Genomic DNA, 15,858 nt, shown 5'->3' on the forward strand with positions numbered 1-15,858 from the left:
TGCACGTCCGGCAAAAATATAGTCGGCAAAATCCTGGGAAATGTACGTAAGGAGAGCGTGGACGCGGGTTTCGCGAAACGAGAAAAACTGCAGAATACGGGAAATGATGTCGTGTCACGTATTCGATTACGTTGACCGTTGTACGAGATCCGAAATTGCGCCACTTACCTAAGACGTAGAATGTCGACCCCTCGTCACCGTCGTTCCACTCGCCTTTATCGATCCGTCAGATAAAACGAAAGGGAAAATCAAGTCCTTTTTTTGGAGTAATTTCTTCTTCCGACCTTTTTTCATATTAACGAACTTTGCCGTGATTTACAAAGGGAATGTGTCCGACAGACTATCGGACGGTAGATCACCACGGTAGGGTTAAGTTCGGAAGGGTTGACGATAAGACCGAGAGATGAACCGACGTGATCAAGCTAATTAATACTATTTCGCGCGAACAATGTGATCTCAGAAAAAGAAGCAGTCAAATTAGAAAGACGGGGAATTTATTGTGATGAACGATAAGGTTCTGTAAGGAGATATGTCAGGAAAGTAGATGGAAAAAAAACTGAAAAAAGAGAGAAAGAGAGAGAGAAGGATCGGAGGGTATGATTAAACTAATGTGTACGCAGTAAACGTCAGATACGAGAAGCAAATAAAAGGCTCGATCGTTGAGAGCTATTCGTAGCTCAGCTAACATCTACGAGCTACTACGGAAACGGGTACGAGATATTATTGAGAGTCCCACGGCAGGAAAAATATTGACGCTAATGGAGGCTGAAGATTATGCCATGGACGTAACTATATCGACAGAAATCGAGATATTGCGCTCCGAGTCCGGTAATGAAAATGGCGATTATGGCCGCTTTTATCGCGGTATTTACGACACTACTTACGTATAACTTACCACAAAATATCCGAGTAAGCAAAGTTTATCGTTCTCATTTATCTGTTTTTATTTTATTCTCTATTTTCTAATAAAATTATAATATATATTATTATCTTTTAATAATATTATTGTAAAAAGTATTAATAATACAATAATAATATTATTCCTATTTCATTTTTTAATAAAATTATAATACTATTCTTGTATATTTTAATAAATGATAAAAAATTAAAAGATAGAGAGAGAGAGAGAGAGAGAGAGAGAGAGATAAATCGATATAGCAAAATGTATGTAATTTTAAAATGTAATTTTAAAATGTCGTCAACTGATATAATGTAGAAAGATTTTAATGTTTTATGCTTACAGATCCGCCGATAGTATCGTTAAACCTCGGATCGACCTTAAGCCCAGAAGACATTAAAGAAGGAGATGACGTGTACTTCGAGTGCCACATTAGAGCCAATCCTCCCTGGTCTAAGCTTGTCTGGATACATGACGTAATTATTTTTAAATATTACTTCTCATATCTTTTTTTATGCAGTGTGATTTTAAAAATGCACGTTTATATGATATATATATATATATATATATATATATTATATTATGTAAATCTCACGCAATGATATTATTATACGAAAAGATTCTCATAACGATTTCATCGATATGTGTAACGTTTCGTACATATCGAACATTAATAGTGGAACTTTAAATCCTTTATTTGCATATTATATGAGCTACCGTCAGGCGACGCGTGAGAAGAAAGGCATCGATGCAATCTCGCGTCAATACAGACTTATTCTTGTAACGAAAATTTCTATCGCAGAAATTTTCTCGACAATTTTACAGTTTTTTGTTCAATAATTCAACATATTATGAATTTATATATTCTTATTACGTCATCAATTTTTTTAAAGTAATACAAATCAATAAAAAAGATATAAGAAGGAGAATCATTATTTCTCTTTTTGGTACTGTCATTTCAATTTTTAAATTGCTCCATTATGTTGTACAATTAGTTCTGAAAGGTTACGAAAATGGATTATTTAAATGTATTTTATAATTTTATCAAATTATAACTACGGTGACGTATCGGAAAAGTTTTATTATTATTAAAGTTAAGTGAGTTGTTAGAACTTTTATCCCTTAAAAGGTATTTGTTGTATCGGTTATGATTAATAAAATATTTATTATTAAATATAGAATTTATTGCGGAAAAGTTGCAAATATTGAAAATTTATTAAATAGTTTTTAGTTTCGTTTATTCAAATTGGAGGATTTTTTAAGCTATTGAATGCAAATCTGATGTTAAAATTGACAAATTTAAAATCAATCAAAATCAATATGGCAAATGTCAAATAAAAAATCGCCGTAAAAATTTATATATATACCCAGAAATTAATGTACGTTTGATAGATTTTAAATCATTTAATTCATATTTTTTTACAATAGATTTTATGTTTTATTAACAAAAACTTATTAATCATAATCAACAAAATTTTCTTTGAAGTCTTAACAATAGTCCCAACAAAACTAATTTAATTTTGATTGCAATTTCTTTAATAACGTCACATATTATAGCTGTAACATAATACAATACATTAAAAACATTTTTTCAACTTTAATAAAAAATTTCTCAAAATTTAACTATATTTAAAGTGAAAAAAGTTACAGAAAATAATTATTTTCTTTCATCTGAAAGAAAGTTATTTTTTGTCAAATTGTATAATCAATGAAAAACAATTTTGCGAATTATAAATTTCGAATAATATTAAAATATAAAATCCGGTCAACCATACTAGATTGAATGCGATTTGTGGAAACTATTTGCCTTCTCGTTGTATCTGTAAAAAAAAAAAAAAAATAAAAATAAAAAGAGTGGTACCGACATAAAGCGAGGTATCAAGACGTAACCAATGTTAGTCAGACCCAGCTCATACGAGATAGTTGCCTCCCGAGACTGTCTGGCTGCTTATTCTAGGTAACGCCGCTACTTGAATTTCGAAACGCTACTCTACCATTGCGCATTGTGTATATACTTACCTACCTTACCTTAGTGCACGGCAATTGCAACGGAGTCGGAAGTTAAAGGAAACGCTCCCAAGGCGTATTCGGGACGAGAGAGACTATCAGCGACAAACTTCGGCACCGTGTATCGGTGGCAGCCATAGACGCGCACTTCCTGAATTCTAATCGTCACCAGGGCTGCGGAATCGCGCGTACACGCGATACGACGCGACGATTACGAATGGCCGTGCATTGATAATTTTCCGACATGTCGTATCACGATAATTTCCGCGAATCCGCCGACGACGATCCGCAGACGCGTTAACGAAATGTAGAATTCGATTATACACCCGAGCAAAGTTCAATCTCTCCCAAACGCGGTCGGTTACGCGATTACGAACGGCTGCGCATTAATCTTCCCCCGACGTTGAGGGCTTCTCTTAACTTTTGCGTTAAACTCTCTCAAACAATATAAGGACATCTTCCCCTTCGAACAGTTCTGTGCAAACTTTGCAAAAGTTATTATTTTATTGCATGTTGACGACAAACGAAGTATACAAGTCGACGGTGATCTGAATAGGGTTGAATTCGTAGATGTAATTTAAGTTGCAGAATGGTACGATTAAATAGTTATTTTCCTCAGAATCTCCCAATAACGTGTTCGCGATTTTATCACACGCAACATAATAGAATTTCAAGAGACACCTTTCCATCGTTTAGAATAATTGTATAAATATTTTATGAGCAATAATAATTAATAAGTTCCAGAAATTATATATAAACTCTGGAATGATCATAATTTCCCTATTTTCTACAACGTTTCTTCTTTTTTGCTTATTTTAAGTTACTTGACATTTTTTAAATCTGCTAATAATTGTTTTATTTTTTAAAATAATTTTTCGTTATATGTTCTTGAATTTTCAAGAGAGAAATGGCGCGCACTCCCTTCGACTTTTCAAAGTATCAATCCAATACCTGACGAAAGATTGCGAAATATTTATGCGACATAATTATATTACCATTAGTTAACCGGGAATCTCCGTAGGGACTACGCGGCGACATATCCCGATGCATTAGACTTTTCCGGGATCAACCCGGCCTCATATCCCTCTCGTGTTCCGTCGCTCACTTTAACCTGGCTCATCCCCCTTTCTCCTCGCTTCTTTTCGTCTTTTCGTTTTGTCGCTACGGCGACCTTTCGACGTAGGATATACGTCGCGAAGGGCTGCAGGAAACGGGCTAACGGTGGGCGGGCAGCAGCTGCTACCGCGTAAGAGATTTCCCTCGAAATTGCATCTTAAAAATATGATCCGACTTCATTCCGGAGGGAGAGCATCCGACTATCACGCAGTGTCGACCCCGTCCCTTTTCTCCTCCTTTCCCCTCCCCCCCCCTCCCTCCCGACTTTCCCTTCCGCGCGACTTCGTTTCCTCGCTCGTGGATAGCCTTCCGAGTCGAGCTCTTCGCTCACGAGCAAAACGATTCGCTCTTCTGGCTCACTAAGCTCCTCTCGTGGTCTTTGTACGTGCCTTTAAACGACGGACGGATTACCCAACTGAACTCGATTCGCGCCGTTATCGGTGAAAAAGTAGATTTTAAAAAACTATCCGCGATCACCGCAGCCGGAATTCCCCAACGATTTTATCGAAGTTCCGTAACGAAAGGCGGATACTTTTTGGAGCAATTTAAGTAATGAGCATCCAAGTTGATTTGTCGACCTGATATGATAGAAGAAAATATACTACTCTTGAAACGATTTTTTTAAATAAAAAATTATGTATCTTTTTTTTTTTAAATGAGAAGTTAGGGTAAACTAGGGGTATCGCTACATGGTGCGCTTTTTTAGTCATTATCAAAGATAATCGATATTTACAGTAGTTTATGTGCATACATTATTCGAAATAACGATATTGTGAATCTTATATCATATTTTTACTTTTGACTACCTGCAAAGTTTTTCATTTGTCCATTAAAAACTGTTATAACGTCGAATAAATTACAGTAAATTGTTATATGACCTATAATTTTTATTTTCGTTTTCACTATTTTTTTATAAATATTATGGCCATCTTTTCCTTAAAAGTTGGGTAAGATGGCCCATGCTTATGTTGTACTATTTCGATAATATAAAATTTCTATTAAATATTTTCCTTTTAATTTCAATAATATTATGTAATTTAAACTTCAGTGAAGATAATATGCCAAACGCTATTAAAAAATAATAAAAATAAAAGTATGTTTTTTGCACTTTAAAAAACTATGCCGATCTTACCCGAGTTTACCCTATATGCTCTTTGCTATATTATGTAAGAACGACGGGAAATAAGGTCAAGCGTTGTAATGGACGCAATATATCGTTGATCGATTTTCTTATTTTACCCTTCCCATTGATTTCACGTTATCGGTCAATTCTCGAACACTCTCACCTTTAGGCGTGTCATTGGGGTGAGTTTTCACGTTCGCGCTCGGTACACCAGAAACGTTTCACTCGACAGCGCTCTGGTCCCTCTTATTCATCCGGAAAGGTTTGCCTAGGAATTACAAGGGCCGTTGGCACGTTCTATCTGCCAATCAATCCCGAGCTAGCAATCGGGTTCGGCGCCACTCGGGTCTTAGAAAAGCATTTCGGGTTGCCCCAGCAGCAGTAACCTTTTGAGTGGCAATCGTAAAGAAGGAGAAAGAATCATGAACGAGCGAAGGGCAAGGAAGAGGAGAGAGAGAGAGAGAGAGAGAGAGAGGGATCGCAAAAAAAAAGATTCAGAAAGAGAAAGAAATGAAGAATAAGAAGGAAGAAGGGAGAAAAGAATAAGAAGAAAAGGAGGAAGAAATCGAGAAGGCGGAAAAAGAAATGTGAGGTGGCCGACATAATGGAGTGCAGTGATTAAGTCGGTTCTATCGTTCACCGGGACAATAGAGAAGTTCTGTACCTGCAGCATCGACGAGCCAATCGGCCGGCCCGGATTTGGACGAAGGAAAGAGAGAGCCTGAAAGGATTCCCTCAACTCTTCATCTTTTCTCGCAGAGTGGACTGACCGAACGGACTGCCGGAAGGACCTCCATTAATACCGTTGTCCCTTACGGACACGCAGAAAGATTGAGAATTTATCTCAACCTTCCCCCTTTTCATTTCCTTATTAAAAGACAGTTTGACTCGCTCGAATTTATACAATTATTCCTATACAAAAAGTCTCGAAAAGATAATTGAAAATTAATACATGAAAACATAATTTCTTACGACAGAATCCAAAGCAGTCCAAGGCATTAAAATGTCTTGGATCTGTAAAACGATTGAAAACGAAACATTTTTCTATGCTTTATATTATATGAATATCAGCAATGAATCTTACCAATGCAAAAATGGCGATATCGATCAAACTCGAGAGGCTCTATGTCACTTCGCTGCTACTCCATGTACTCCATGCTACTCATATCGACGTCATGGCTTTTGTACACCGATTGGATCGCACGGGCGCGCCGAGGATAACGGCTTTCTCACTGCAAATCGACCGAATGCATTTCCCTCTCACGCGAGGGATCCAGTTCGACGAGTTTGGATCTTAATGCAACGGAGTGCGAAAGCGCGGAGGGATCGAAAGATATATTTGTGTGTGTGTGTGTGTGTGTGTGTGTGTGTGTATGTGGGTCGATGGTTCCAAGGAAGTGGATGCTAACGTCGAATTCGGCGGGTCGTACATCAATCAATTTCACTACCATCGCGATCGAGGCGCGTCGGAATTCCCTCTAAGAGCGACTCCTCGAAACGGGACACGAAGGGGGAGAGAAAGGAGGGGTGCGGATTCGTTCCGTTACGATTTCGATCTCGCAATTTTTCGTCGAGAGAGATAAGACGAGTCGGCGGGGAATCAAGAGCGATAACCGATCGCGTAGTAGTCACCTACGGTCTTTACCTGGTGCCTTCTAAAAAGAGCGCGATAGTCGACAACTTTCCGAACAGCTGTTTGAAACTACTTTTTCGTCGTATCTCAACTTGTTCCGCTGAAAACATGGACTACAAATCCGAATATTATTGATTTTAATAATCATGCTTCTGGCGGAAATGGAATTTGATACGCTCAATTTATTGTTATATGATTTGAGCTTTATTTAAGAATACCAAAAATATTTACGCTATAAGTATCATATATATGTATATGTAAAGCGCATTTATTCTTGAATGGAATGAACATTGAATACCCTGTTTTCAAAAAAATATTAATATCTCTCTTATTCGAAAATAAACATATTTATATAGAATATTTAATATATTTATTGGACCAGCCGTATAACTGCAAACATGTTGTTTATTTAGATACTGAGATATATTTTTGCAGCATAAAATGTTATTATTTACATTTATTTATTTATTAATTTATTAGAAGCGAGAGAAATCCTTTTGATAAACCAATTACATGAATAGTTACATGGATAATGAAATAAACAGAAAATAAATAGCTGAAAAGAAAAAGAAAATACAAATATATTTGAAAATAAATGTTTTATATATAATGGGAATTTTGTTCTCTGCGCAGAAAATATTTCGTGAAAGCTAGTCGAAAACGATACGATCCGCGTGATATCATAATTGATCGACTCGACACCACGCGACTTCCGCTGTAATAAAATCGACAACGCGCTACGAATATTCGATAACAACATATCTATACGTATGCAATTCTATGCGTACAATCGGGATTGCTATTGCACTACTGTGCTAAAACCAAAATGCAAACGACTTCGACAAACAAGTGCCCGGCTGTCAACCGTGTTCACGCAACAGGCTCGCGTGTGTCGATTGCATCGAAATTTACGAAATTATTATAGTTCCGGTGGAATATATCGGACGAGCAGAGATCGAAGGAATGGTCGCGTTCCTGTGAAAGAGGAAAGAACCTTCTGACCGTCTTGCGGTGAAAAATAAGCGGAATAAAAAGATCCCTGATGCTTTGAGGGGTAGCGGTCTGCCAAGAGGAGGCGAAGCAAAAGGAGGAAGGAAGGAAGGGTTAAAGAGAAAGGGGAAGGAAGTATGGCCGCGGCTTGTTGGCAATTTTTCAAAGAATCAGTCCGCCGTCTGACCGGAATGAACGATCCCTCCCCTTTCCTCAGTCCTGAGAGGCCCTTTCTTTCCCTTCAAGCTTGCTCCTTTTGCGTTCGACGAAAGAGCGAAGCACTAAGAGGATCTCACATGCGACCGCACAGAATCCTCCTGTGATGGTTCCTGTGTTCAAAACCGAGCGGACATTCCTATGGGAGGCGATTTTCGTCTGAGGGGCGCGAAGAAATTCGATAGATCCGATAGAGGCGATGAAATTGAACGGATAGATCGTCCGGTTGGTACGTCCCGAGATTTCGTGGACCAACGAGGGTCGTCTTTGGCGCATTCTTCGAAATCGAATGTCGCGGGCGGAATGTCCTGTTATCGATTCACACGAGAGTTCCATGTGAGAAAAGAGCGTGAAAGGAATAGTCCCTGGATAAGTGATATACGATCATATCATTTTGCCTATAGCCGTTTGAAAACTAAAATAATTTCGAACAATGCGACCGCACACACAAACATGTATGTACCATTACATAATTATTACGCGACTGACTTTACTTAAGACGCGTCGTTAACGATGTCTTTTGAAAGATGGTCTGAAGGAAGATATCAAGACGAACAGGGACGAGTATCATTAGCCGTTAGTGACGGCATTTCCTTTAGGCCAGCGATGCAATTAGGCTTGTCGATAGGTGGAAGGGTGTCAGCTGTCTACGCTCGAGGGGAGGGGAGAATGGACACAATGGGGAAGTTAGTTGATCTTCATTTACGGAGCAAACCCTATGAAACCTAATTATTGGAAGCGCAGTGTTCTCTCTCTCTCTCTCTCTCTCTCTCTCTCTCTCTCTCTCTCTCTCTCTCTAGCTCTCTATCTCTTTCTCTCTCCGCTTCTAATTTTGGGACTGACTGATCAAAGGGTCCCTGTTGCGTTCATTGCAGTGCTGTGTAACGAAATTAAATTTAATAACGTTGAGTCCAAAATGTCTCGCATGATTGGATAAAGTACGCGATTTTCGCTCGGAAAAATTTAATCGTTGTATAATGTGTGTCTACCATATTATAGAAAGAATTTATCAAATTTAATGCGTATCTTAATTTAAAAAATTTGAATTTTCTAATGTATATATATATATATATATATATATATATATATATTTTGCGAATATCGTCGCTATGTTTTGTGATGATTAAGCTTTTAAGCATCAATAAATTCGAATCACGTATTTTTTTTTAATAGTGATATCTACGATTTCGTTTCTATTTCCCCGAGTCTTCAATACTTCCATTACCGTTTCGAACGAAAATACGAATAATCGCGAACTAAGTTAAATTGGAACAAAATTACTAGCGCGAATCTACTTACGCGAACAAATACAAGTACAGTAAGCGGAGGAAAAGTAGATTGGACAAGTAGAAGGAGGCGCGCAGGACGGATGGTGGCTCTTCGCAGAATGGCTCGGTCGCAAGAAAAGATAAACGAAAGTCAGGGGCTGACTACACAGGACGATACTCTCCATTCCGCCTCGTCGGGGACGACGACGGAGAAACGCGGACGGAAACGACGAAAGAACGGAATCCCGACTCGTGGGAACGGAAAGGTGGAGGCTAGGGGATTCGAATCGCGAAAGGAAACTTTAAACTTCGCTATCTCTACCGAAGCGAGAGTACGCAACGGGACCATACGTGTAAGCCGCCGCGATATCGATCAGCATGCGGGAAAATCTCCATCGTAGAGTGTCTTTGATGCTGATTTTGACCGATAAGCTTCGATAAATTCTCGCTTGACGTAAGCGATATGAAATAAAGCGTGATAGGATCGAACAGTTTTATATTTTTAAAAAAATAAGGAACAACAATTTTTCAACCGTTAAAAATATCGAAAAAAAAGTTTAATAATCCAATACGATGAACAAATACTTAAATAGAGGTCAAATAATCGACAAGAAATACAGAGAAAATTTCTTCTTCTTCTATTTTTCTTCCTTTAGATTATTTTTAACGAAAAGAATTTTTACAAATTTCTTTTACACGTAAAAATATGTAATTTGTCAATTATCATATCCTCGAATTTAAAAGAAAAGACAGATATACATATATAAATAAATTTATTTAATTAATATATAAGTATATAATATAAATTGATATACATAAATAAATATTAATTTCATTATTCATATTAAAATATTAATTGTAACATAAATTATACATGTATATGTACAGTATAGTATATATTTAACTGCATAAGGAAATTCTTACAATTAGCAATACATGAGCTGTAGATTATAAGTTATAGCATTACAGTAATGTCAGGATTATTTTCTAAGATTATTGGATGTAAAATTTCAATGAGACACGCAGAAAGAAGGGAACGCTGCCCCTCAAAAATTCCTCCACCGGTCTTAACGAGATACAACGTTTAACGAGTCCTTTCCAAGCTTCGTCTCTTCGCCGCAAGTAAATCGAAGATAAACCTCAGGGTTTAACCGGAGCTTAACCTATGCTAAAGCGCGCTAAACCTCCCAGACTCGACCACATGGACGGTTGGTTACATAGATTACAATGCAGTTTAATTGAGTTACCGCGCTAATGGCTGCAAACACCATCCGTCCGTTCATTGAGTTTTTTTGTGAGTCCTCCCTTTTTTTTTATTACGTTTTATATGAAAAAAAACATCTCTCGCATATCGTAGAGAATAAATTTAATCGTGCAAAAAAAAACTCCCATATATATCAACTCACACGCTCAATTCACATGATCACGATATGAGTGGTTAAGTGCCTGAAATGTCTATTACCTATCTATGCCTATTATCCTCTCTGATATTTTATTTAATAGTTTTAATTTAATGCTTTGTAGAGCACAGTTTATACATTACAAAGCAGAAATATGAGAAAAGAGATCTAATTTGTTCCTCCAAGCGTTTTAAATCCATATATATTTTTTTTAATTGAAATTATTTCTGATTAAATTTAAAAACAAGGAGGAAAGAGTAACTCTCGAATTGCACGCGTGTTCGTCGTTTCGTTAAAAGAGGGAGCAACTTTTGTGGATGTATCAATTAATCGTGCAATTCATTAAATATATATTTCCTCGCCAATATTGTGAAATTGAGCGTGCGAAAAGTACGATAAACGGTGGAATTTCGACAGGACGACGCCACAACGCGAGCGTCATCGTGTCGAGCTGCCGAGATTATAAAACAATTGAATAAATCTACCCCCATTGGGCGACATCCGCGGGAAAGAAACGTCCCGACGGAATAGACGGAGAAGTGGAAGAAGAAATCTCTGAACTCTCCCTTCCTCCTCTCGCTTATATACCCCATCCCAACTTCTCCGAGATTCAAATGGCCTCGTTTCAAATCGATTTCGAATTATCTTCGGCAAGCGGATTCTGGCGGAACGAGAGAAAAGAGGGTCCGCCGGTGTAATGGAGGAAACGGTAGTGAGGTAAGAGGTATGAAAACGAAATGGCAGAGAAGGTAAGGGAGGAGGGGGAGGGTGCGAAGGGGGGGCGGGAAAAGAGTGAAAAACTTAAGGGACTTTTACTGGTCGAGAGAAAATGTTTGCCGGCGAGACAAAGACGTTCGACTGTCGTTTCTTCTCTGATTAAATAGGCAGGACCTATAGCTTTTTACGTAATGCACTATGACAGGCGAGATTCTGCGAGATATTCTTTTTATAATCTTGCGCTTCTTTCGTTCCTTTCTTCCGCATATCGAACTTTTACAGTGTATTTTAACAGAGTAAAGAGATAAGAGAAGGAAGTAAAATGAAATAAAACTCTTTCTTAAATCTTGCTTTGTATGTGTGTGTGTGTGTGTGTGTGTGTGTGTATATATATATATAATAGTGTTTTAGAAATAAATGGCCAAGAAGCAGATTCTACTTACCGAGAAAGAAAAAAATTATGAATATGAGTCCAGAGTGCTTCCTCTTTTTGAGTTATTTTTTAAATAAACTTTTCTTCAGAATTATATCTATATAGGGCACTTATTTCCGTATTTAAGACAATCTAAATGCAATTTATAATTGTTTTAGAATTTTTATGTTTTTTATTAGAAAGATAATTGAAATATTTTGTGTTAGTCTATTTATTATAATTTAATAATAAAATTCTATCTTTAAAATACTTCAAAGTCTTTTAGATATCTAAAGTATATATCTCTAAAGGATTTCTTTCATACTTTTAGATCCTAGGTTCATATTTTATGTAAACTCTGGGATATGTATATATATATATTGAAAAAAAAATGTTATAGAAAATGAAACACTTTTATTATTGAAATTCGAGTAACTCGATAATGCAATGACCATTTTAATAATATTTTTTGATAATCAACTTTATAATTAACACGTTGGGCGCGCGCGAATTTCACAACTAGCCCGTAAATTAGGTAGTAGAAGGCGGTCGCGGAACTTTCGAAGGCCCTGGCCTGCCTCTCGCCTGATTAAGCGGTTCGGCCTGCATTTGGCAACGGCAAACGACGCCGGTGTATGCGCCGACTCTAGCTACTTGTTGGCCCTGACGTGCGGCTGTTCCACTACGCGAGTTCGTTCCCGGTTGCAAGTTTCAGCAGAGTACGATATTAGCACTAGCATTTGTCCCGCCTCTCATTTTGTCGCGAAAACAAGGGACAGAGTAAGACATAATATGCTGCTCACCCTTTCGTAGTTAATTAAACTGACAGATTTGTTATGGCGACATGTAAACCATGCGGTGGCTCCTTTCGCGACTGTACAAACTGTTTATACGATATTTCGTTGTACCCTCGGTACATTATCTTTATATAATATATATTTATTTGCCTCTGTACAATATATATTTTTCTGACAAAATGGAATTTAATTTTCCCTTCACGAAAATGCAGAGTGGATTTGTCTTCTGTTCCAATTTGGCGATCCTCAATATTTAATTCAGTGAAAGAGTAAAGTTATGAACGATTTGGAAGATATAATGGAAGAAGAGGAAGTCTTTCTTATTAATTTTTATTTTCTCTCTCTCTACTATACAACGGAAAATTTGCGATGGCTATGATCTCGAATAGCAGTGATATACCTTCGAGTGTACAAGACAGAGACATGCAAACAGTAATAGTCCTTTTCGTGCGCGCGGAGACTCTTGATGACCCTCGTTATACGAATACGACTCGTTAACTTGTTCAAGTTGTAACAGTGTTATATTGTATGTGCGGTAGTATTATAAGTATGTATATATGCTCCTTCGTAATCTCTTGCAAGATACTTCCTCTCTTTGTCTCTCTCGCGGTTGTAAAAGTATTCGGTGGTGACATTTCTCGGAGAAGGAAAGAAAAAAAAAGAAGAAATGACACGATAACGAAAGGTCGTAACAGACAAGAAGACATCGCTGCGGTCGCGCTTATCTCTAATTTATCGTGAAATTAAAAAGTAACGAGAAATGAAATCGCGCGCTTGATCTCGCGGAAGGACAAGTTCTCTCGCGGGAAAAACAAAGTTGCTGCTTCTCTCTTAGACAGCTGTCTGATAAATACATACGCCTTTTTTATTTTACTGCTGTAGTCTAGAGATCGTATACGCGTTCCGTGCTTTCATCGTAAAAGTCGAATTTATCCGAAACTTTTCTCTTTCTCTTTGCAGAATCAAATCCTGGCGCATAACACGTCGGCAAGGATCATCTGGTCGAATCAGAGCCTCGTCTTGCAAAGCGTGACAAGAAGCAGCGCCGGTCGTTACGTCTGCGCGGCAACGAATGACCTGAACGAGACACGCAGCGAGCCGCTGCACTTTCGTGTTAAATGTAAGTAAACTATATATTTATTTATTTATTTATTTATTTATTAAAACGGAAAAAATAAAAATTCTTTAACGAATAACCATATGAAATGATTACAAGTGAATCGATTGTAGACTTGTATGAAATATAAGAAAAAATATGATATATTTCCTTTTAAATTGGAATTAATACATTATCATTGATGAGTAACTTTAGTTATAAATATAGCACTGGAAACAGTGAAATCTCACTGAGAAGAATCAGTGACAGTAGCTGATTTTTCAGCGAAATATACATTGTATAGATTAGTGAAACAGTCACTGATTTTCTTGTCACTGCTTTTATCAGTGACATTTTTATTCATTGAATTTAACAGAAAAGAGAGAGGGATGAAAAATATAAAAATGTAATAAATATAATATAATGTGAATATAGAAATAACATTTTAATATTTTAAAAATTAACATTTGAAGAAATGTTTGAATATTTAGAACTAGAAACTGAAGACAAATTATTGATGATTTAAAATTAATAAGATACTAGAGAACGTTTCATTTTACACAGAGAACGGTTGTAAATTATTCTCGACAAAATATAGAGCCTTTGGAAAAGAGTGATGCAGTGAGAAAATTAGAATAGTGAAAAAATATAAAATATCTTGTGCTCGAGAATCTTTCGTTCGATAGCGACATTGATTAATTTCTATTTTCGACCGATTAATTAACGCGATCATGTCTACCCACCTCGACAAGTGTATATATATATATATATATAAATATATGTATATATATACATATATTAACTCAGGTACCGCGTACATCCTAGGAATCACATTTGGTATGAATATTTCAAAAGTCCTTAGTGCCAGCTACATTTTTTAAACCCAATTCCCGGGTTATGGTCGACTGTCGGCGCGAAAGATACCTCTGAGTTTCGTGAAAGAAGTGATTCGTAGCGTACTCTCTAGGATACCTAGGAATAAAGCGGGACTTGTGCGCGGTTCTCGCTCCAGCGTACGAATTATCAAAGCGGTACTTTTCTCGTGCGAGCAAAGGAGCTTCTCGACGGGAGAGAGAAGCATGGAAGGACTGGCACATTTCTCCTGTAGAACGCACAATTTGCGAGATATTTGAGAAAATCCGAATTTCAGTTTGAAAATTACGTCGAAGCGCTGCCGCTAGTTTGAAAAAGTTTTTCTGAAATCTTCGCAAGAATCCATGCTGCTGAGATTTAAAAATTGTGAAAATGTTTTTTCCTGTTAATATATTAAAATGAGATTTAATAATTTTTTGACAGATCAAAATAGGTACACTGAATTTATTTTTATGACTTTTGTAAAAATTTAACTCGACGATTAGTGAAGCGAGCTCGATTTGATTTCGATAAGATCGTCTTAAAATAATCGGCACGCAAGAAACATTTAATATGAAGGCAAGACACTTGCACGAGTTCCAATTCCGCAGACAAGCGCGATCGTCAATATGTATTTAACTATCCTGACGACTTGGTAAAGATAGAGGAAATAGTCTCGCATAAGCGACCATGTCGCGAGTATGCACTCTGAAGGAATCGAAATCGGGGATTGTTTCGTGGTGGTTTATTTTCTTGGATATATTACATAGCGTTGTGTTTGGAAAGAGGAAATAACGTTTGGTTTATGCTATCGACACTATCGTAATATAATAGAATTTAGAGCGATCGGGACACAAATACAGAGTGAGTTTAAAGGAGATGTGACAAAAACCATTCGATACATATTTGTTTATTCTATCATTGCAAAATACACGTATATGATATATCAAAAAAATTTGTACAGAGAAAAAAAATTCTTGACAATTTATCGTCAAATTTTCTATTTTGCAAGAATAACAATTTGGATATTATCGTTAATATTTTTTATTTTTTATTATATTTTTCTTACTTATATAAAATACTTTCCTTACATGGAAAAAATACCCAATTATTTTCAACTAATCTGTAATAAAATTATATAATTTGCTTTCTTTTAATAAAATTGCTTCAACTTATATTTGTAGATTTTTTCATAAAGTTGATAGTCTACGTTATCAATTAAGATAAAAATATTGTCCAAATTCTCTGTCAAACATAAAAGCATACCGATTTTAGCGATTTACTTGGTAATCGAATATTATACACGCCCGGAGATATAAAATTGAACGATATT

General features: G+C 36.7%; 1 protein-coding gene across 4 annotated transcripts in view; it reads left to right on the forward strand.

Annotated features, from left to right (window-relative positions):
• The window catches only part of LOC140665638 (kin of IRRE-like protein 1), a 366,422-nt gene that overhangs the window by 328,369 nt on the left and 22,195 nt on the right, over positions 1-15,858 (forward strand). For all 4 annotated transcript variants that reach the window (XM_072891964.1, XM_072891961.1, XM_072891963.1 and 1 more), the window contains exons 9-10: positions 1,244-1,374; positions 13,538-13,697. In XM_072891964.1, coding sequence (XP_072748065.1) covers positions 1,244-1,374; positions 13,538-13,697 — 291 coding nt within the window. The remainder of the gene's footprint in view (positions 1-1,243; positions 1,375-13,537; positions 13,698-15,858) is intronic.

The sequence above is a fragment of the Anoplolepis gracilipes genome, chromosome 5, assembly GCF_047496725.1.
Source record: "Anoplolepis gracilipes chromosome 5, ASM4749672v1, whole genome shotgun sequence".
In the NCBI taxonomy this organism is placed as follows: Eukaryota; Metazoa; Arthropoda; class Insecta; order Hymenoptera; family Formicidae; genus Anoplolepis; species Anoplolepis gracilipes.